This window comes from Tachyglossus aculeatus, chromosome 10 (genome assembly GCF_015852505.1).
Source record: "Tachyglossus aculeatus isolate mTacAcu1 chromosome 10, mTacAcu1.pri, whole genome shotgun sequence".
Taxonomy (NCBI): Eukaryota; Metazoa; Chordata; class Mammalia; order Monotremata; family Tachyglossidae; genus Tachyglossus; species Tachyglossus aculeatus.
Window position 1 is genome coordinate 59,271,939 of NC_052075.1, and position 21,172 is coordinate 59,293,110.

Sequence of the window (21,172 nt, forward strand, 5' to 3'; positions counted from 1 at the left end):
TGGCGCCCGCCCCCCACCCCCCGGCTCCTGCCGGGCAACTCACCCACAGGCTCCCTGCCTCCCTTCTCCAGCTCCTTCTGGCCGTCGCCCTCCTTCCCCTTCTCCTCCTCCTTCTTGGGCGGCTCGCTCGGCCTGTCTTTCCCATCTTCTTCCGCGGCCACGACCCCTTCTCGCGGTTCCTGGAGGCCGGTGCAGGGGAGGACAGCAGGTTGGCACCCGGGTGGGCGGCCTGGGCACTCCACCACGCCTCCTACCCTGACCATTTCCCAGCCCGTCCTACCTTGGACTCCTTCTTCTCTTCGCCAGATTGGCTTTCCGCCCGGGCCTCCTCAGCCCCACTCTCTTCTGAGGGGAAAGACGTGGAAGGGAAAGACGTCAGACCGACGCGGCGAACCCTTCCTAAGCAGCCCCCGTCTCGCCCGTCTGCCAGAACTCAGGAGTCCAATCTGTCACCCCCAGCACCTTACCCACTTCCTTCATGTTTCACACCCGACGGTCCACGCCACTGCCCTCCTAAAATCACATCTCCTCCGAGAAGCCTTCCTCGACCGCCCCATCCTATTCGCCTTCCTGAGTTGCCTGTGCTCTTGGGTCTCTAATCCCTTACTGGCGAAGCAGCGTGGCACAGTGGAGAGAGCCCGGGCTTTGGAGTCAGAGGTCAGGGGTTCAAATTCCGGCTCCGCCAACTGTTAGCTGTGTGACTTTGGGCAAGTCACTTCACTTCTCTGTGCCTCAGTTACCTCATCTGGAAAATGGGGGTTAATCAATCAATCAATCGTATTTATTGAGCGCTTACTGTGTGCAGAGCACTGGACTAAGCGCTTGGGAAGTACAAGTTGGCAATGTATAGAGACAGTCCCTACCCAACAGTGGGCTCACAGTCTAAAAGAGGGAGACAGAGAACAAAACCACACTAACAAAATAAAATAGAATAGATATGTACAAGCAAAATAGAGTAATAAATATGTACACTGTACTAAGCGCTTGGCACTGTACTAAGTGCTTGGGAAGGCCTCCTGGAGGAGGTGAGCTTAGTGCTTTGCATGTAGTAAGCGCTCAATTAATGCCATCATTACTATTATTATTATTAGAAGGGGGAGACGAACAAATATTAGGAAAATAAGATAAATAGAATAGTGATAGAATAAGACTGTGAGCCCCCCTTGGGACAACCTGATCACTTCGTGACCTCCCCAGCGCTTAGAACAGTGCTTTGCACATAGTAAGCACTTAATAAATGCCATTATTATTATTATTACTTTGATACTTCACCCCCAACTCCAGAACACTTTTGTATAGATCCTAATACTCCCCTCCCTGCAATTTAGCTTAACTTCTGCCTCCCTCTCTAGACTCTAAGCTCATTGTGGCCAGGGAATGTTTCTACTGACTCTATTATATTGTACACCCCCAAGTGCTTAGTACAGTACTCGGCACACAAGCAAGCACTCAATAAATACGACTGATTGACTGACTGAAAGGGCCTGATGCGATCCAGGACAGGGAAAGACAGGCTCCACGTGAGCTGGGCACATGGTGGGGAACGGTCCAGAGCAGGGGGTGTGGGGGGATGAGGGTGCAGGCCGGATTTAGCCTGGGAAGAGGAGGAGCTTTAAAGGGCTTGGGAGAAGGCAGATAATAACGACACTCTCTGCTCCCCACGCACGAACTGACCTCTCCTCGGGGCTGCGGAAGACGAGAATGATGGTAGCAGGCCCTCTGGGGTTGACCAGCGACTGCCTAGGGGCTTTCGAGTCCAGTCGCCGGACTCCAGCTCCCCCCGACTCTCCTACTCACCAGATGGGCTCAGCTCCCAGCCCCGTCCAGACTCCTCAGGCGGGTTCCCTCCACTGCCCAATGGCGCTGCCCCCTCGCCCACCCCCTGCCCAGCACGATGACCGTCCCCCGACTGCGTCCGCCCTCACCGACGGCGCGCTCGGGCTCGTCCGAGGCGGTGCCCGCAATGCCGCTGCTCTCCAGGCCGAAGGCTGGGTCGGCCTTGCCCGTGACTTTGGCCGCCTCCTCCACCTTCCTCACGTGGGCCTCCACCAGGGCCGTGGGCACCTCCTCCTTCATCTTGGAGAACTCCTCTGAAACGGGATCGCCCTAGGGTCAGCCGGTCGGTGCCCACTCGGGTCGACTGGTGCCCTGCCCGGTGGAGGGTGGTGCTGCCCAGTGGACGGGGGCTGTTGGAGTGGGTCAGGAGAGCGGCCGGGGCAGCGTGCCCAGCTGCGGTGAGGACCCACGGAGGACACCGTCCCGATTCACCCCTTCCTAGCCCAGCCCCCAGCGTTACCCAGGGCGGACTTGGCGGCGGCGGAGGCCACGCGGGGGTCGACGACGGAGGCCAAGAAGGCGACGGTGCTCATGACCGGGTTCCCGGACTGGCTGAAGGGCACGGGCTGGTAGGCCAGGGGGCCCAGGGAGGCCTCCGAGTCCTCGAGATAGGGGTCTTCGATGGGCAGGCGCAGGAAGTGCAGGATGCACTCGTCCTGGGTGCGGCTCCCCACGTGCTCCGACACCTTGTTCCAGTCATCCTTGTACATCTCCAGTGCCTTGGGGGAGTGAGGTGGGAGAGCGGGAGGGCAGATGGGGGCAGAGCATAGGGGAGACCTGCCCAACTGTAAACTTGTTGTGGGCACGGAATAGGTCTATTATATCGTCCTCCCCCAAGCATTTAGTACAGTGCCCTGCGCCCAGTAAGCGCTCAATAAATATGACTGACTGACAATCCCGCAGCTGCCCTCAGGCAGGGGGACGAGGAGAATGGGTGGGCAGTGGGAGTGGGGGGCAAGGGGGCAGCTGGGCCCCTGCAGCTACTCTCCCCAACCTCCTCTCCGGGTCTTACCTCAAGCAACAACAGCGTCTCCTGCTCAGTCCACTCCCGCGTGGCACTGGCTGCAGCTTTACTCTAAGTGGGGATGATGGGGGGAGAGCGGGAGATGGGGGAGGGAGGAGGAGGAAGAGGGAAGGGGAGAACGGGGAGGAGAGAAGTGGAGATGGGGGAGGAAAGGAAGAGGGGAAGGAGGAAAGAAGGGGAAGAGGGGTGGAGGAAAGGTGTGAAAGGGAAGAGGGAAGGTAAGAAGGGGGAGGAGAAAAGGGGAGAAGGGGGAAAGGGGAGAAGGGGAGGAGGAAAGGGGAGCAGGGGGAGGAGGAAAGGCAAGAATGGGGAAGGAAAGGGGCAATGTGGGGGGAAGAAAGGGGCAATGAGGGGGGAGGAGTCAACAAGATGCTCCAGCCCAGCCCCCAGCAGTGGTGGCAAGCTCTGCCCACCAAGAAGCGCAGCGGCCGACCCCACCCCCTGACCCCGTCCCCCGGCAGCAGCAGCAGCAGCAGCAGCAGGGGCGGCAGCAGCCCCGTACGGGCACCTTAGAAGGGACATTCTTCTTGGTGTACATGTCCGTGCGGAGGCCGAAGTTCTGCATGTCGGCCGGCTTCTCCTTGCCCTTGTCGGGGAAGCTGAGCATCTGCTGGGAGGCGGACGTCTGCGGGGCGGGAGGGCAGAGGCCGGGCCGGGCCGGGCCGGGCAGGTTAGGGCCGGGTCAGGGTGGGCCGGGGGCGGTGCCCGCGCATCCCTCCCCTCCTTTCGCCCCCCCGGGGCCTGGCCCCCTCGAGGGGGGCCGCGGGCGGTCTCCGGCCCACCTACCAGCTCCGGCTTCCCCTTGGCCGGCTCCGGCACCAGGTCATCCAGCTCTTTTCCCTTGCGCCCGGCCTTGGTGTCGGCATCACCCTGGCGGCCCTGGGGGACAGAGCTCCGTGTCACGAGGGCTGGGCTGGGCCGGGCCGGGCGCTGCGGGGGTGTCGCTGGGCCGTGGAGGGAGGAGGAGGAGGAGCCGCCGGGAATGTCCAAGAGGGTGGGGGTTCCAGGAGACAGGACCCCATAACTTCTCTACTTGGCCCCAAGGCCCCAACCTAGGGTCCCACGCTGGGGAAGGCCTTCCTGTTGTCCCTGATCCCGGGCCCGTCCCCATCCCCGACCCAGCTGAGAAGGCCGGGGGGTCCGAGGTGCTACCTGGGGCGTTTTGGGCTGCAGGGGCACCAGTCCCGAGGGTGTGTCCGCCAGGACGTGGAAGTGCGAGGTGGGCGGGGGGCCCATGGGGGTCGGCCGGCTCTCCGCGTCCACCTGGTAGTTGATGAGGCCCCACTGCTCCAGGAAGGCGTGGACCCTGCGGGGGAGAGGGGGAAGGCGGAGAGGTAAGGGGAAGCTGGCCGGTAGGACTGACAACACCTCCACCCTCCCTGTCTCTCAAGCCCCCTCTTGGACATTAACCTGGACTCCTTCCTCTCTTCCAACGCCCATGTTCAGCCTGTCACCAAATCCTGCTGGTTTCTCTGCCACATCTCCAGAATCCATCCCTTCCTCTCCATCTTCTAGACTGTGAGCCCACTGTTGGGTAGGGACTGTCTCTATATGTTGCCAACTTGTACTTCCCAAGTGCTTAGTACAGTGCTCTGCACACAGTAAGCGCTCAATAAATACGATTGATTGATCTCAACAGCCCCCAAGCTGGACCGGGCTACTGCATTAACCTCCTCGCTGACCTCCCTGCCTCCAATCAATCAATCAATCAATCAATCGTATTTATTGAGCGCTTACTATGTGCAGAGCACTGTACTAAGCACTTGGGAAGTACAAATTGGCAACACATAGAGACAGTCCCTACCCAACAGTGGACTCACAGTCTAAAAGGGGGAGACAGAGAACAGAGCCAAACATACCAACAAAATAAAATAAATAGGATAGAAATGTACAAGTAAAATAAATAGCCTCTTCCCTCTCCAGTCCGGACTTCACTCTGCTGCTCAGATCATTCGGCACCCATCTCCTTGCTCCTCAAAAACCTCCGATGGCTGCCCATCCCTCTCCACATTAGGCCTTATTAAGCCTCCTCCAAGAAGCCTTCCCCAACTAAAGCCTCATTTCCCTTCATTAATTCATTCAATCATCGTATTTATTGAGAGCTTACTCTGTGCAGAGCACTGTACTAAGAGCTTGGAAAGTACAATTCAGCAATAGAGACAATCCCTGCCCACAATGGGCTTACAGTCTAGAAGGGGGAAGACAGATATTAAAACAAGCAAACAGGCATCAATAGCAGCAATATAAATTGATAGAATTAGAGATATATACATATACACATCAAAACAAGTAAACAGGCATTAATATAAATAAATAACATTTTAGATATGTACATGTATGCACAGATGCTGCAGGGTGGGGAGGTGGGGTAGAGCAAAGGGAGCGAATTTGGGTGAGGGGAGGGGAAGCTGAGGAAAAGGGGGGCTCAATCTGGGAAGCAATGGTATTTGTTAAGTGCTTACTATGTGCCAAGCACCGTTCTAAGCGCTGGGGTAGACACAAGATAATCAGGTTGTCCCATGTGGGGCTCACAGTCCTAATCCCCATTTTACAGATGAGGCGACCGAGGCACAGAGAAGTTAAGTGACCTGCCCAAAGTCACACAGCCGATAAGTGGCAGAGCCGGGATTACAACGCATGACCTCTGACACCCAAGCCCGGGCTCTTTGCACTGAGCCACGCTGCTTCCCTAGATTACTGATCATCATCATCAATCGTATTTATTGAGCGCTTACTGTGTGCAGAGCACTGTACTAAGCGCTTGGGAAGTACAAATTGGCAACATATAGAGACAGTCCCTACCCAACAGTGGGCTCACTGATGCAGTAATCCAGCCGGGATAGGATGAGGGACTGTACTAACGTGGTAGCGGTTTGGATGGAGAGGACAGGGCGGATCTTGGTGATGTTTAGAAGGTGAGACTGGCAGGCTTTGGTGATGGATTGGATCAATCAATCAATCAATCGTATTTATTGAGCGCTTACTGTGTGCAGAGCACTGTACTAAGCACTTGGGAAGTACAAGCTGGCAACATATACAGTCCCTACCCAACAGTGGGCTCACAGTCTAGAAGGGGGAGACAGAGAACAAAACCAAACATACTAACAAAATAAAATAAATAGAATAGATAGGTACAAAATAAATAAATGAATAAATAGAGTAATAAATATGGACAAACATATATACATATATACAGGTGCTGTGGGGAAGGGAAGGAGGTAAGATGGGGGGGATGGAGAGGGGATATGCGGTGAATGAGCAAATGGAGTCAAGGATGACACCAAGGTTACTTACTCCCTCTCCTTTCTGCGTCACCCTTGCCCTTGGATTTGCATCCTTTATTCACCTCGCTCTCAGTCCCACAGCACTTATGTACTTACCCGTAATTTAATAATACCACTATTACCATTATTATTGTAAAGTCCCTCTCCCCCTCTAAACTGTAAATTCCTTTCTTTTTATGGTATTTGTTAAGCACTTACTACATGTCAACGCTGTTCCAAGCGCTGGTGTAGGTTCATCTCTCATTTCCCCACCTTTTTGCCCCCTTCACTGCCACTTCAGCTCTTCCGCAACAATTACACGCTCTTGTACTCACAGCTTCCCTTACAATCTAGACTGTAACCTCACTGTGGGTAGGGAGCATGTCTACCAACTCCGTTTTATTGTACTCTCCCAAGGGCTTAGTACAGTTCTCTCTGCACAAAGTAAGCACTCCGTGAATACCATTGATGATGATGATTTGGGACACTCTCCCCAACTAGACTGTTCTCCCCCTCTAATAATAATAATAACAACAATAATTGTGGTACTTGTTAAGTGCTTACTGTGTGCCAGGCACTGTACTAAGTGCTGGGATGGATACAAGCAAATTAAGTTGTACACAACATGGGGCTCATTGTTTCAATCCCCATTTTACAGATGAGGTAACTGAGGCACAGTGAAGTGAAGGGACTTGCCCAAGGTCCCACAGCAGACAAGTGGCAGAGCCAGGATTAGAACCCATGACCTTCTGATTCCCCGGCCTGTGCTCTATACGCTATGCCATGCAGCTAGACTGTACGCTCATGGTGGACAGGGAATATGTCTGCCTAATTTTTATTGTCCTCTCCAAAGCACTCAGTACAGTGCTCCACACAGAGTAAGCGCTCAGTAAATACGACTGACATTGACACATCCCATTAATGAAGTGCTAATTCATGTCCGTGACCCCTTTCCTGTAACTGACTCTCGTAATATAAAGACGTTTCTCCCTCTTCACGATCGGTTGTTTTAGGTTCCATCTCCCCTGCTAGAATGTCTGCTCCCTGAAAGCAGGGAGGGATCCTGCCAGAGCACGGGCTTGGGAGTCAGGGGATGTAGGTTCTAATCCCGCCTCTGCCACCCGTCTGCTGTGTGACCTTGAGCGAGCCACTTCACTTCTCTGTGCCTCAGTTACCTAATCTGTAAAATGGGGATTAGGACTGTGAGCCCCACCTGGGACAACCTGATCACCTCGTATCTACCCCAGCACTAAGGTTTATTACTGTATTTATTTTACTTGTACATATTTACTATTCTATTTATTTTGTTAATGATGTGCATTTAGCTTTAATTCTATTTCTGATGACTTGACACCTGTCCACATGTTTTGTCTGTCTCCCCCTTCTAGACTGTGAGCCTGTTGTTGGGTAGGGCCCGTCTCTATATGTTGCCAACTTGTACTTCCCAAGCGCTTAGTACAGTGCTCTGCACACAGTAAGTGCTCAATAAATACGACTGAACGAATGAATGAATGAATGAATGAACAGTGCTTGGCACACAAAACAGTACTCTGCACATCTTTGTGCAGAAACGCTCTGGGCATGTTACTCCCCTCCTCAAAAATCTCCAGTGGCTACCAGTCAACCTACGCATCAAGCAAAAACTCCTCACAGCTTCAAGGCTGTCCATCACCTCGCCCCCTCCTACCTCACCTCCCTTCTCTCCTTCTCCAGCCCAGCCCGCACCCTCCACTCCTCTGCCGCTAATCTCCTCGCTGTGCCTCATTCTCGCCTGTCCCGCTGTCGACCCCCGGCCCACATCCTCCCCCTGGCCCGGAATGCCCTCCCTCCGCACATCCGCCAAGCTAGCTCTCTTCCTCCCTTCAAAGCCCTACTGAGAGCTCACCTCCTCCAGGAGGCCTTCCCACACTGAGCCCCCTTTTTCCTCTCCTCCTCCCCATCCCCCCCACCCTACCTCCTTCCCCTCCCCACAGCACCTGTATATATGTTTGTACAGATTACTCTATTTCACTTGTACGTATCTACTATTCTATTTATTTTGTCAATGATGTGCATCTAGTGCTTTACTTCTATTTATTCAGATGACTTGACACCTGACTACATGTTTTGTTTTGTTGTCTGTCTCCCCCTTATAGACTGTGAGCCCATTGTTGGGTAGGGACCGTCTATGTTGCCAACTTGGACTTCCCAAGCGCTTAGTACAGTGCTCTGCACACAGTAAGCGCTCAATAAATACGACTGAATGAACGAATGAATGAATAGAAAGCGCTTAACAAATACCATAATAATTATTGTTATCCTGCCCTACTAACCCTATTGTTGCAGTACAGCAATTTGCCACCAGGGGGCGCTCAGTCAACGCTATTGGTTATGAGGGAATTAATTAGCTATTAATAATGACATTTATTAAGCGCTTACTATGTGCAAAGCACTGTTTTAAGCTCTGGGGAGGTTACAAGGTGTTCAGGTTGTCCCACGTGTGGCTCACAGTCTTCATCCCCATTTTACAGATGAGGAAACTGAGGCTCAGAGAAGTTAAGTGACTTGCCCAAGGTCACGCAGCAGACATGTGGCGGCGCCAGGATTAGAACCCATGACCTCTAACTCCCAAGCCCGGGCTATTGTCACTGAGCCACGCTGGTGGGTTTGCTAACTTTTTGATGCTTTGGGGGCCTCTTTCAAGATGGAAACAATAATAATAATAATAATAATAATAATGACAGTTGTTAAGCCCTTACTATGGGCCAGGCTCTGTTCTAAGCATTGAGGTGGATACAAGAAAATTGGGTTGGTCATAGTCCCTGTCTCATGTGGGGCTCACAGTCTCAAGGTCTTAATAATAACAATTGTGGCGCTTATTAAGCACTTACTATGTGCCAGGACTGTATTAAGCCCTGGGGTGGATAAAAGCAAATCAGGTTAGACAGAATCCCTGTCCCACGTGGGGATCACAGTCTTAATCCCCTTTTTACAGATGAAGTAACTGAGGCACAGAAAAGTAAAGTGACTTGCCCAAGGTCACACAGCAGACGAGTGGCGGAGCTGGGATTAGAACCCACAACCTTCTGACTCCCAATCCGATTTTCTTGGATCCACCTCAATGCTTAGAACAGTGCCCGGCCCATAGTAAGGGTTTAACAAATGTCATTATTATTATTATTATTGTTTCCATCTTGAAAGAGGCCCCCAAAGCATCATTATGTTGCCAACTTGTACTTCCCAAGCGCTTAGTACAGTGCTCTACACACAGTAAGCGCTCAGTAAATACGATTGATGATGATGATCAAAAAGCTAGCAAACCCACCAGCATGGCTCAGTGACAAGAGCCCGGGCTTGGGAGTCAGAGGCCATGGGTTCTAATCCCGGCGCTGCCACATGTCTGCTGTGTGACCTTGGGCAAGTCACAGCTTCTCTGAGCCTCAGTTTCCTCATCTGTGCTCTATCCACTACGCCACGCTGTTTCTACCCACAGTTGTTTCGAAAGAGAGGAATGACTGTCCCAAAGGGAAGTGCTCTGCTAGGAGGGAGATTTCTGAAATACACATCGGGACCACCCTTCGAAGACTGTGAGCCCACTGTTGGGTAGGGACTGTCTCTATATGTTGCCAATTTTTACTTCCCAAGCGCTTAGTACAGTGCTCTGCACATAGTAAGTGCTCAATAAATACGATTGATGATGATGATGATGGTCTCTGGGCCGAAGAAGCTGCTGCCCAAGGCGAGAGTTGAGACGGATGGATGTGGGGTTAGGGGTGGGGTGGAGGGGCGGGGGGTCAAGCAGGGAGGGAGAGACTGAAGGAATGAGGGGGATTGCACACAGCGTGCTCTGCACACAGTAAGCGCTCAATAAATATGATTGATTGATTGATTGATTGGCTCCAACCAGACAAGAGTGGGGCTCAAATGAATCTCACCCATTGCCTGAGGTGCAGCCGGCGGGGGTCTTGCGGGGCCCGCCCGGTTCTGCGCTCCGACCCCTCGCCCCCGCCCCCAGCCCGGACCCACCTCATGATGGCACAGACGTCGCCGGCCAGGTTGCGGCGGCAGGCGGTGGAGGTGAGGTACTCCTGCGGGTTCAGTCGGTACGTGTCGATCATGAAGTTGCGGTAAGCCAGGTAGCTGAGGGGAGCGGGAGGGGAGTGAGGCGGGGCGATGGCCAGTGGCCCAGTGAGCTCCAGGGCGGGGGCTGTGCTTCCTCTACTCACCCCGACCCCCCCAAAGCACTGGGTCATGTGTGTGATTGTGTGCTCTTGCCTCCCCCATTGGACTGGCAGCTCCTCAAGGACAAGGAGAGTATCTCCTCCTCCGTTTTCCACTCAGAGAGAGAGAGAGAGTGTGTGTGTGTTGCCTCTACCATATTGGCAGTGCTCTCAGTTCAGGGACCAGGTCTCCTCCTCCTTCTGTCCCTCCCCTACCGCCTAGCAGAATATGTGTGGGTGCGTGTGTGTGTATCTGTAATAATAATAATGATGGCATTTGTTAAGCGCTTACTATGTGCCAAGCACTGTTCTAAGCGCTGGGGAGGTTACAAGGTGATCAGGTGGCCCCACAGGGGGCTCACAGTCTTAATGCTTGAGAAGCAGCGTGGCTCAGTGGAAAGGGCGCGGGCTTTGGAATCTGAGGTCAGGGGTTCAAATCCCGGCTCCACAATTGTCAGCGGTGTGACTTTGGGTAGGTCACTTAACTTCTCTGTGCCTCAGTTACCTCATCTGTAAAATGGGGATTAAGACTGTGAGCCCCCCGTGGGACAACCTGATCACCTTGTAACTTAGAACAGTGCTTTGAACATAGTAAGCGCTTAATAAATGTCATTATTATTATATTAATTCCCATTTTACAGCTGAGGTAACTGAGGCACAGAGAAGTTAAGTGACTTGCCCAACTTGCCCAGACAGGATACTATATGTATCCCGTCTCTCCCAGTGGACTGGGAGCACCCTGAGGGAAGGGACCATGCCGCCTCCTCCCCCTTGAGCCTCCCACAGTGCCCAGCAAAGTGTGTGTTTTGTGCGCTTCTGCGTGCACGGTGTCCCCCGGCAGACTGGCAAGCCCTTGAGGGCAGGGACTGTGCCTCTCCTGCTCGGGGCCCAGCACCATACCCTGCCAACGCGGCCCCCAGACGGCCTGGGCTTTGGCTGCTGGACAAGGTCAGGAGGCAGCTGGGCAAGGGGTTGGCAGGAGCCTGAGGGGGCAGCTGAGGGCCGGAGACGGGGGCGGTGGGTGGCTGCAGCTTAGCTGCCACCTGGCCCCGAAGCCCGCTTACATCTCTGGCGTCTTGGACTTGTTCTTGCCGTTGAAGAACTCGGGCAAAGCTCTGCGCTCGATGGCGTGGACGCTGCAAAGGAAGCCGGGCGGGAGTCAGGAGGGGGGCATGAGGGCACTAGGGCCGGGGCGTCAGGAAGGGGTCCAAGGGCACGGGGCGTCAAGAGGAGGCACGGGGGCCAAGTGGGCACACAACCTACCTCTGGCCTGGAATGCCCTCCCTCCTCGTATGTGACGATTACTCTCTCCCCCTTCCCCTGGAAGAGATCTCCCTGTTTTAGCCCTCCTTTCCTCTTCTCCAACTCCCTTCTGCGTCAACCTGACTTGCTCCCTTTATTCATCCCCCCACCCAGCCCCACACTTCTGTCCATATCTGTCATTTATTTATTTCCATTAACGTCTGCCTCCCCCTCTAGACTGTAAGCCCGTGTGGGCAGGGAACGTGTCTCTTTATTGTTCTGTTGTACTCTCCCAGGGGCTTAGTAGAGTGCTCTGTACACAGTGAGCACTCAGTAAATACAACTGAAAGAATGAATGAATGAACCTGTTATAGTCGAACCAGGGCCTGTGTGGGCAGGGAACATGTCTCTTTATTGTTCTGTTGTACTCTCCCAGGGGCTTAGTAGAGTGCTCTGTACACAGTGAGCACTCAATAAATACGATTGAATGAATGAATGAATGAACCTGTTATAGTCGAACCAGGCAGCGTAGCTGGGGATGATGATGTGGTGAGTCTGCTCGGTGACGTTGTCCTCGTGCAGGTCGGGGTTCTTGGTCTGCTCCCCCTTGCTCCCGGCCCCGTTCTCGTCCTCATCCTGTGGCAGAGCCCCGGATACTTAGCTCCCTTCCCAGGTGGATGGGGCTCAGCCCAGGGAGGGGTTTGGAACTGCGGCGGGAAGGCCCCGGAGACGGAGGCGATAGTTGGAGTGGTCTGGGGGCCCAGGGGGTTGGGGGGGGTGTCTAAGGGTCTGAGGGCCTGGGACCCCGGGATCTGGAGGTCTGGAAGCAGGAGGAGCCCCACCCCCTGGAAGGGGTCCCAGTTTCCAAACCCCAAGGTACTGATCGGCGGCTCTCAGAGGTGGGATTTGGCCACTTGTTTCTGCCCTGCCCACCCTCACCGGCCCCCCAATCCACCCCACCTTGCCCGTGGGCTCCATGCTCTCATCCTCCTGCTCATCTAGAAGAGAAAGACAGAAAGATGGACAGAAGGATACGAGGGGGGATGTGAGTCCCCGAGAGGTCCGTGGGGGAGTCTGCCCCCGTCCCCGCGCCCCCGGGCCCCGGCGTCCGCCCCTTACCGAGGTCCGTCATGGTGCCTCCTTTCACAGGCGCCGACTCCGAATCCTTTTTGGTATTCACTGCAGCGGGACAGAGAGAGAGGGAGGCCACTCAGAGCCCCGGTGCCCGGTGAGGCTGGTCGGGACCAGGGGACAGAGGAAGGGGATAGGACCGGGGACAGAGGCGGGGGTAGGGGGTGGCCCGGGCCACCCAGTCCACCCACTTGCCTGTCTTGGGCAGCGTCACCTCCTCCACGTTGGGGACGGGTGAGGGCTCGTCCATGTCCTTGGTGAGGTCCTCCTGCTCCTCCTCTCGGTGCCCGCGCTTGGACTTGGTGTACGGCGTGGAGGGCCTGGGTGGGCATGGGGGCGAGGGGAAGGTGGCTGAGCCCCGTTACCCACCCCGCCCCTGGGGCTCGGGAACAAGAAGCCAAGATCCCCGAGGGGCGAGCCAAGCCCCCACGCTCTCCTGGAGGAGCCGGGGGTCGGGGCGGGCGGCCAGGGGCGGGGAACCCGTCAGGCTTCTATTTATTTCTTCTATTCTATTTATTTTATTTTGTTGATATGTTTGGTTTTGTTCTCTGTCTCCCCCTTTTAGACTGTGAGCCCACTGTTGGGTAGGGACTGTCTCTATGTGTTGCCAACTTGTACTTCCCAAGCGCTTAGTACAGTGCTCTGCACACAGTAAGTGCTCAATAAATACGATTGATGATGATGATGATGGGGCTTCCATGGCACAACGGCTGCCCCCAAAAGTGTTGACTGGGCTCCCCCGTCTACTTCACTCCAGCGCCCAGCACAGTGGCTATCACTGGCTGGCTGCGGGTTCATCTGTCTGGCCCCAATGCCCAGCAGAACAGGCACAATTGTGTGTCTGTGCCCACCCCGTCCCCGCCAGTACCTGCTGCCCAGTCTAGGGCCCTGCACCCTGAAGGCTTAGGAAATTCTGGCACCCAGAGGGGGCATGGGGAGCAGACGCACCCCTTTTTGGCATTCTTCTTCTTGGCCTCAGGGGTGGGAGACGGAGAGGGCGAGCGCTTCCTCTTCTTGTAGTTGCCTCCCTTCTTGTCCCGCCGGTCCGAGTCAGGGCTGTTGACCTGCGGGGGTGGGGATGGCCGGTGGTCGGGAGGAGAGAACAGGAGACCAAGGCGTGGGCAGGCTGCCCGCTGGAGGAGCCGGGTGCCCACTACCCCCCGACCGAGCCTCTCACCTCGTCGGTCAGGGTCTTGGCCGAGATCTTCTTGCGGCGAGACACGGGATTCTTGTCGTCGTTCACCTCGTAGTCTTCCTCGTTCATCCACTCATTGAAGGTGTCGGTGTCCAGGATCCACTTGGCGTGGACCTGAGGGTCCAGGCGGAGTGGACTGGGTGGGGTCAGTCCGTCACTCCTTCACTTGTCTCCCCCCGCATTCACTCAACCCCCAGCTCGCTCCTCCATTCCTCCACTCACCTCTCCATTCATACTCCACTCATCCCTCCGTTCACTCAACTTTCCACTCACTCATCTGTTCCTTATTACTATTATTATTAATAATAATGATAAAGAGAGCGGTATTTGTTAAGCGCTTATTTCGTGCCAGGCACTGAACTAAGCGCTAGGGTAGATACTAGATAATCAGGTGGGACACAGTCCCCATCCCACCTGGGGCTCTCCCTTCTAAGTAGGAGGGAGAACAGGTATTGAATCCCTATCTTGCAGATAAGGAAACTGAGGCACAGTGAAGTGACTTGCCCAAGGCCACACAGAAGACGAGGGGCAGAGCCAGGATTAGAGCCCAGGTCCTCTGATTCTCAGGCCTGAGCTCTTTCCTCTAGGCCACACTGCTTCCTTCCCACCACTCGGCACTCGTCTCTCTACTTACTCCTCTGTCATCCCATTCTCTCCTCCACTCATCCTTCCACGCCTTCCCTCACTTATCCGCTGGTCCCTCCATACAAGCCTGGTCACTCACTCACCCCTCCTCAGCCCCAACCCTTACCCGAAGGCCCCACAGCACTTATGTCCACGGGGGCATGTCTGTAATTTATTTATTTATTTATATTAATGTCTGTCTTCCCCTCCAGATTGTAAGCTTGTTGTGAGCGGGAAATGTGTCTGTTTATTGACATAGTGTACTTTCTCGAAAGCTTAGTACTGCACCCTGCACACGGTAAGCGCTCAATGACTGAATGAATGAATGAACAGTTACCTTCCTGGGTTTGTCAGGTGTCGGTGGATCCTCCACGGAGGCCTCCACTTCGCTGGCGGGGGTCCATGTGTCGTAGCTGCCTCGGAGAACCGGGGGTGGGGTGGGGCGGGTGGATGTGACACCCCGCACAACTTTCCCTTTCTGATCTCCCCCTCCCAGTCCCCCCCTGCCCCACCAAACGCAGGCCCTGGCGTTCGCTTTAGCCACCCGGCTGGAATGGACAACCCCCACCCCCACCAGGATCCCTCCGGTCCCCGGGGCTCCTCCCGCCCTGGGCCTCCCTCTTCTCCAGGGCCTAGGGGGGTCCAGTAGCTCCTCCCCACCCTGCCCCCAGGCTCACCTGTCGGGGTAGTAGCCCCAGTGTAGGAGGACTTGCTTGTCTCTCTTCATGATTGGCCGCACCCACTCCTCTGGGGGAGGAGACGGAGTGAGCACAGGGGCTCGGCCCACCCCTCCATCAAACCGGGGTCGCCTGCGTTCTCCAGCTCTCTCCAGCTAACTTTCCGCTCCCTGCTCCCACCTCACCCCAGCTCATGCTCTTCGATCCCCTTGGCTCATCTCAGGCCACCCCTGACTCTCCCGTCTCGGTCCCCTCGCTCCCACATTGTTTCCCGCCTGCAGCTGCCCCCACTCGCCACTTCAAACGTGGGACAACTTGATCACACTGTATCCCCCCCAGCACTTAGAACAGTGCTTTGCACATAGTAAGCGCTTAACAAATGCCATCATTATTATTATTATTATTCAAACTGCCCCTCCCTCCCCATCCTCAGAGCCTTCCAAGAGGAGGCGGCTCTCCGGCCACTAGCCCCGGTGGATCTGTCTCCCCGAACACCCACCTGGCATGCTCTTGCTTGACTTTTGCTATTACCCGCCGTGACTCTGGTTTTCCTCTCGAAACCCACTGAACGTGCCTAAAGGGGGCTACCCGCCTCTGCCTCCATGCTCCGTGTGCCGACAGAGCAGAAGCTCACGGCGACAGGGGCCGGCCGGGTCTTCCCCCAAGCGCCTCGTACGGCTCTGCGCACCCAGGAGACGCTCCGTGAAAACGGGATGGTGACGGGCAGGAGGTGGGGCCGGGCGAAGGCCCGGTTCTCCCCCCACCCCACCCCATCCCTGCCCCCGGGACCCTCTGCGGATGGTAGCCAAGCAGCGAGGGCCGGGGAAAGGAGGGGCACGCGGTTCCCGGCAGAGCTCACCTTCCTCCAGGTTTGCAGGCACCGGGCACACAACGTGGGATGCATTGTTCTTATCCTCCGTAACCGTCCCCTGTGCCAGAGCACACCTCGCGTCACGACACCCCTAGATGCCCCTGGCCTTGGGCTGCGCCCCGTCCCTGCTCCCTCTCCATCCCCAACCCTTCCGATGGGCTGCCTGGGCCAGCAATGCCTGGCTTCCACTGTAAGCCCATCACATGTGGGACAATTTACATTTGGCTTCCTTATTGAAACCACCTGGGCTCCGGGTAGCCCCTTGAAATGGTGGCCGGGCAGGGTGTGATTTAGGGAGTGTGCCCAGCGGTCCCAAGGGAGGGAGGGCCTTAGAGGTGGGTTGGGTACCTGGGTCTGAGACCAGGGGAATACCTTTGGGGTGCGTGGGGCTACCTGGGTTGGGGAGTGGAAGGAGTCAAGTGTTCTACCAGTGAGCAGAGCCAGCAGTTGGAAAAGCAAGAGCCGCCAGCAGTTGGAAAAGCAAGAGCCGGGTGACGGGGGGAGGTGGGCGGGGTGACTTATCCCCACAGGGAACTTGGGGAAAGGGGGAGGATTGGCTCACCTGGTGCCTCTTGATGATGTCTTTCAGCTTCCCCAGCAGCTTGGGCTCAATCTCCTGGTGCAGGAAAATGTTGGGCCGAGGCAGGCAGTTATTCTGGGGGGCAGGGCGGGGGGCAGAGGAAAGGAGAGGGAAAGGGGAGGAGAAGAGTCACGGGAACAACAGATGGTCACATCCAAAACGGAATTCCTCATCTTCCCACGCAAACCTCTCCTCCCTGCAACTTGCCCATCACTGTAGACAACACGACCATCCTCCCCTTCTCACCAGCCTGAGCACAAGACTCGACCCTTCGCTCTCATTCGACTGGCATTTCCGGTCAGTGACAATTTTTTTTTTTACATGGTATTTGTTAAACACGGACTATATGCCAGGCACTCTATTAAACGCTGGGGTAGATACGGGCTAATCAGGTTGGACGCACTCCATGCCTCACATGGGGTTCACGGTATTAATTCCCATTTCCCAGATGGGGGAACTGAGGCCCAGAAAAGTGAAGTGATTTGCCCAAAGTCACACAGCAGACAAGTGGCGGAGGTGGGATTAGAACCCAGGACCTTTGGCTCCCAGGCCCGTGCTCTACTTATGAGGCCACACTGCTTCTCAAATCCCAACAGCTCCACATGACTGTTCCACTGATACCTCAAACTTAATATGTCCGAAACAGAACTCCTTATCTTCCCATCACTGTGGACAGCACCACCATCCTTCCTGCCTCACAAGTCCGTAACCTTGGCGTTAGCCTCAACTCATTTCTCTCATTCAACCCACATATTCAATCTGGCACTGAATCCCGTCGGCTCAACCTTCACAACATCGTTGAAATCCACCCTTTCCTCTCCGTCCAAACTGCTACCACATTAACCAGGAACCTATCCTAGCCCACCTTGGTTACTGTATCAGCCTCCTTGCTGACCTCCCAGACTCTCGTCTCTCCCCACTCCACCAGTCCATACTTCACTCAGCTGCCCGGATCATCTTTCTAGAAAAGTGTTCGGTCCACGGTTCCCCACTCCTCAAGAACCTCCAGTGGTTGCCCATCCACCTCCACATCAGATAGAAACTCCTTTCCACCGGCTTTAAAGCAGTCCATCACCTTGCCCCCTCCTCTCGCTGCTCTCCCACTCCAACCCAGCCCACGCACTTTGCTCCTCTGATGCCAACCTATTCACTGTACCTCTATCTCATCTATCTCATCGCCACCCTCTCGCCCACATCCTGCTTCTGGCCCGGATCGCCCTCCCTCTTCATAGTCGACACAACCACTCTCCCCACCTGTAAACCCTTATTGAAGGCACATCACCAAGAGGCCTTCCCTGAGTCCTCATTTCCCCTTCTCCCACTCCCTTCTGCATCACCCTTGCACTTGGCTTTGCTCCCTTTATTCATCCCTCCCTCAGCCCCACAGAATTTATGCCCAGATCCATAACTTATTTATATTAACGTCCATCTCCCCCTCTATACTGAACACTCAACGTGAGTAGAGAACGTGTCTACCAACTCTCTTATGTACACTGTTCTACTGTACTCTACCAAGCGCTTAGTACAGTACTTTGCACACAGTAAGCACTCAATAAATGCGACTGATGAATTGATTGACTGAATAAACACTGATACAAGATAATCAGGTCAGACACAGTCCAACACAGGAACCTTCCCTGACTAGTCTCTCATCTCCCCACCCAATTTTTCCTCTTCCGCATCACCAGGGCACCCGAATCTGTGGCCCTAGGCACACTGGTGCTTGCCCAACTCCCAGCAGCATTTATAATACCTGTGGTATTTGTTAAGCGCTTACTGTATGTCCTAAGCGCTGGGAAAAATACAGGCCAATCGGGTCAGACACAGTCCCTGTCCCACAGAGGGGTCACAATCTAAGTATGACGGAGAACAGGTATTGAGTCCCCGTTTTACAGTTGAGGTAACTGAGGCTCGGAGAAGTGAAATGGCTTTCCGAAGGTCACTCAAGCAGGCACGTGGTAAAGCTAGGATTAGAACACAGGTCCTCTGACTCCCAACCCTGGGCTCTTTCCACTAAGCCATATTACTCCTCACACAACTTTACTCACCCTCATAACCCTGTTTCTTCCCCTACCTCTAATTTACTTTAATGTCTGCCTCCCGATTTAGAATGTCAGCTCCTCAAGGGCAGGGATTGTGTCATCCTACCCGATTGCTGTATTCTCTCAAGTGCTCAGTACAGTGCTCTGCACTCAGTAAATACCTCTGACTGATTGACCGATTAGGCGGGTGAGGGAAGAGCAGCAGTAGGGGTATGTGCTGCAGCCTCGCAGAGAGCAGGGCACTGTACTAAGCGCTTGGGCAGGTCCAACAGAAGGGCATGGGGTATGTGCCCTGCCCAAAAGGGGTTTATAATAATTACGGTACTTGTTAAGCGCTTACTATGTGCCAAGCACTGTTCTAAACACTGGGACAGACACAAAGTAATCAGGTTGGACAAAGTCCCTGTCCTACATAGGGCTCACACTCATAATCCCCGTTTGACAGACGAGGTAACTGAGGCCCAGAGAAGTGACTTGCCCAAGGTCACACAGCAGACACATGGCAGAGCCGGGATAAGAACCCATGACCTTCTGACTCCCGGGCAGGTGCTCTATCCACTATGCCATGCTACTTCTCCATTTACCCTCCACTGGGGAGAGAGACTTAGAAATACTACAAGCAAGGGAGTCGGAATAAATCAAATGGTCCCCAAAATCTACAGAGAGGCGCAAAATCTGAGGTTGGGAAGTAATAAATCCGCCAGGGCAAGACACTTGGAGAGCGGTGGTAGTTACTGAGGGTTTACTGTGTGCACAGCGCTATACTAAGCGCTTGGGAGAGTATAACAGAGTTGGTAGAAACGTTCTCTGCTCACAGTGAGTTTACGGTCTATAGAAGGAGACAGACGTGAATAGAAACAAATAAATTATGGATATGGACTTAGGTGCTGTGGGCCTGAGGGAAGGGTGAATAAAGGGTGCAAATCAGGGTAATGCAGAAGGGAGAAGGAGAAGATCAATACTTTTGATTGATCGATCAGCTGATGGGCTGAGGAGTCGGGTTGCCAGCCATCAATGGGGAAAGGTTGAGTCTGCCCATCCACCCGGACAGGGCAAGGCCTGGGGCTCAGGTGTGCCAAGAGAGTGGGGAGGGGACTCCGCTGTTACCTGCACCAGGGACTTCTCGATGGTCATGAACATCTCCACGTTTCGGTCCATTCGGGACGGGTTCTGGAAGTCGTAGCGTCGCCTTGGGGAAGACAAGAGCGAAGCTGGGGGAGGTGGGCCGGGGTGGGGGGGCCCAGGGGCGGGGTGGGCAAACCCTGACTACAGTCCGCCTCGCGGGACGGGGGCGGAGGAGGCGGCGACTAATCCCCGAGTTCCCTGTCCCACTCTCAGGTGCGGTCTTGCTACCTCACCCACTGATGGGAAACCCCCACATCCCCTGTGCAACAGACAGGGATGGTCCACAGGTGGAACGGCGAGAGTGGGATCCACTTGGTCCAGGAGGAGGGGAATTTCGGGACGGTACTACCCCCTCACCCGCACACTTCGCTCTTTTGCTCCCATTCCCCCCGCCCCCATTTCCCTGGCTCTTCCCCCTCACGGGCGCAAGGCCGCAACCATTCAAGAGCCACTACTCACGGCGAAGCCGGGGGCATGAGGAGAAATTGGGAAGGAGCCAGGGAGGAGGAGGAAGGGGAGGAAGCCACGGAGAAGGCTCTCTCACCATCCCTGGTCGCTCTTGAACTTGTAGGCGGCTGCAAGAATGTGGCACAAGGCCCCCCCGGCTTTGAAGTCCAGGAAACATTTTATCTGCAAAATCAACCGGAAAGGTGAAGGGACAGGAGGGAGGGAAGGGGAGCAGGCAGGTGAGTGGCGTTTTGAGACCCCTCCCCAATAGGGGTCACGCGAACCCCAAAGCTAGGGGTTTCTCCCCACCCTCCCCACCCCACTCGCCGGACCCCAGGCCCGGGACACTGACCGGCAGCTTGGTGAGCGGCGCATTGCTGACGTGCTTGCCGAAGACCTCCTCCTGGAACTGCAGCAACTGCACCACCAGGCTGGAGAGAGACTTGTTGGTGGGCGGCTCGGCTTGGATGTACTGGGAGGGGAGGCGAAGGAGTCACCACAGACCCCGCTGAAACCCGCTCGCTGCCCACCCCTGCCCACAGGGACCACGGGTCCCCTTCCTGCCAGTGGCCCACCCACCCTTTGATCCCCTCCCCCCAGCCCCATCCCACCCTGGCCAGGGACGGGGCCGCCGCTCCCTGCCAGAAATCAGCAAAGAGACGCTCCACACCTGTCTCTCCTCGCCACTTGTGCACAGATGGACAATCCACTAGCCAGTCCTCTCCCGCCTGGACTCTCTCCACTTGGGCCCTTCCCTACGTCTGTCTTCCCCAGCAGAGCGGAGGCAGGCCCTCTGTGGGCTGATGGAAGCCTGCCATTGACCTTTGCCAGCAGCTCAATGGGTGCTCAGTACACTCTGCTACAGAGGCGGGAGAGGCCGAGACCTTGGAGCTCCGCATCCAACACACTGGCCCGG

The 21,172-nt window shown here is 55.2% G+C and overlaps 1 protein-coding gene across 1 annotated transcript in view; it reads right to left on the minus strand.

Moving 5' to 3' along the window:
* SMARCC2 (SWI/SNF related, matrix associated, actin dependent regulator of chromatin subfamily c member 2) overlaps nucleotides 1–21,172 on the minus strand; it is a 28,227-nt gene that overhangs the window by 4,422 nt on the left and 2,633 nt on the right. Inside the window, 23 exon segments of the mRNA XM_038752486.1 lie at nucleotides 44–179; nucleotides 281–345; nucleotides 1,926–2,090; nucleotides 2,297–2,555; nucleotides 2,849–2,911; nucleotides 3,369–3,485; nucleotides 3,647–3,739; nucleotides 4,013–4,166; nucleotides 10,129–10,242; nucleotides 11,387–11,458; nucleotides 12,070–12,200; nucleotides 12,525–12,562; nucleotides 12,684–12,743; nucleotides 12,891–13,015; nucleotides 13,644–13,759; nucleotides 13,873–14,004; nucleotides 14,852–14,927; nucleotides 15,192–15,261; nucleotides 16,051–16,120; nucleotides 16,625–16,717; nucleotides 19,792–19,873; nucleotides 20,354–20,439; nucleotides 20,609–20,728. Coding sequence (XP_038608414.1) covers nucleotides 44–179; nucleotides 281–345; nucleotides 1,926–2,090; nucleotides 2,297–2,555; nucleotides 2,849–2,911; nucleotides 3,369–3,485; nucleotides 3,647–3,739; nucleotides 4,013–4,166; nucleotides 10,129–10,242; nucleotides 11,387–11,458; nucleotides 12,070–12,200; nucleotides 12,525–12,562; nucleotides 12,684–12,743; nucleotides 12,891–13,015; nucleotides 13,644–13,759; nucleotides 13,873–14,004; nucleotides 14,852–14,927; nucleotides 15,192–15,261; nucleotides 16,051–16,120; nucleotides 16,625–16,717; nucleotides 19,792–19,873; nucleotides 20,354–20,439; nucleotides 20,609–20,728 — 2,437 coding nt within the window.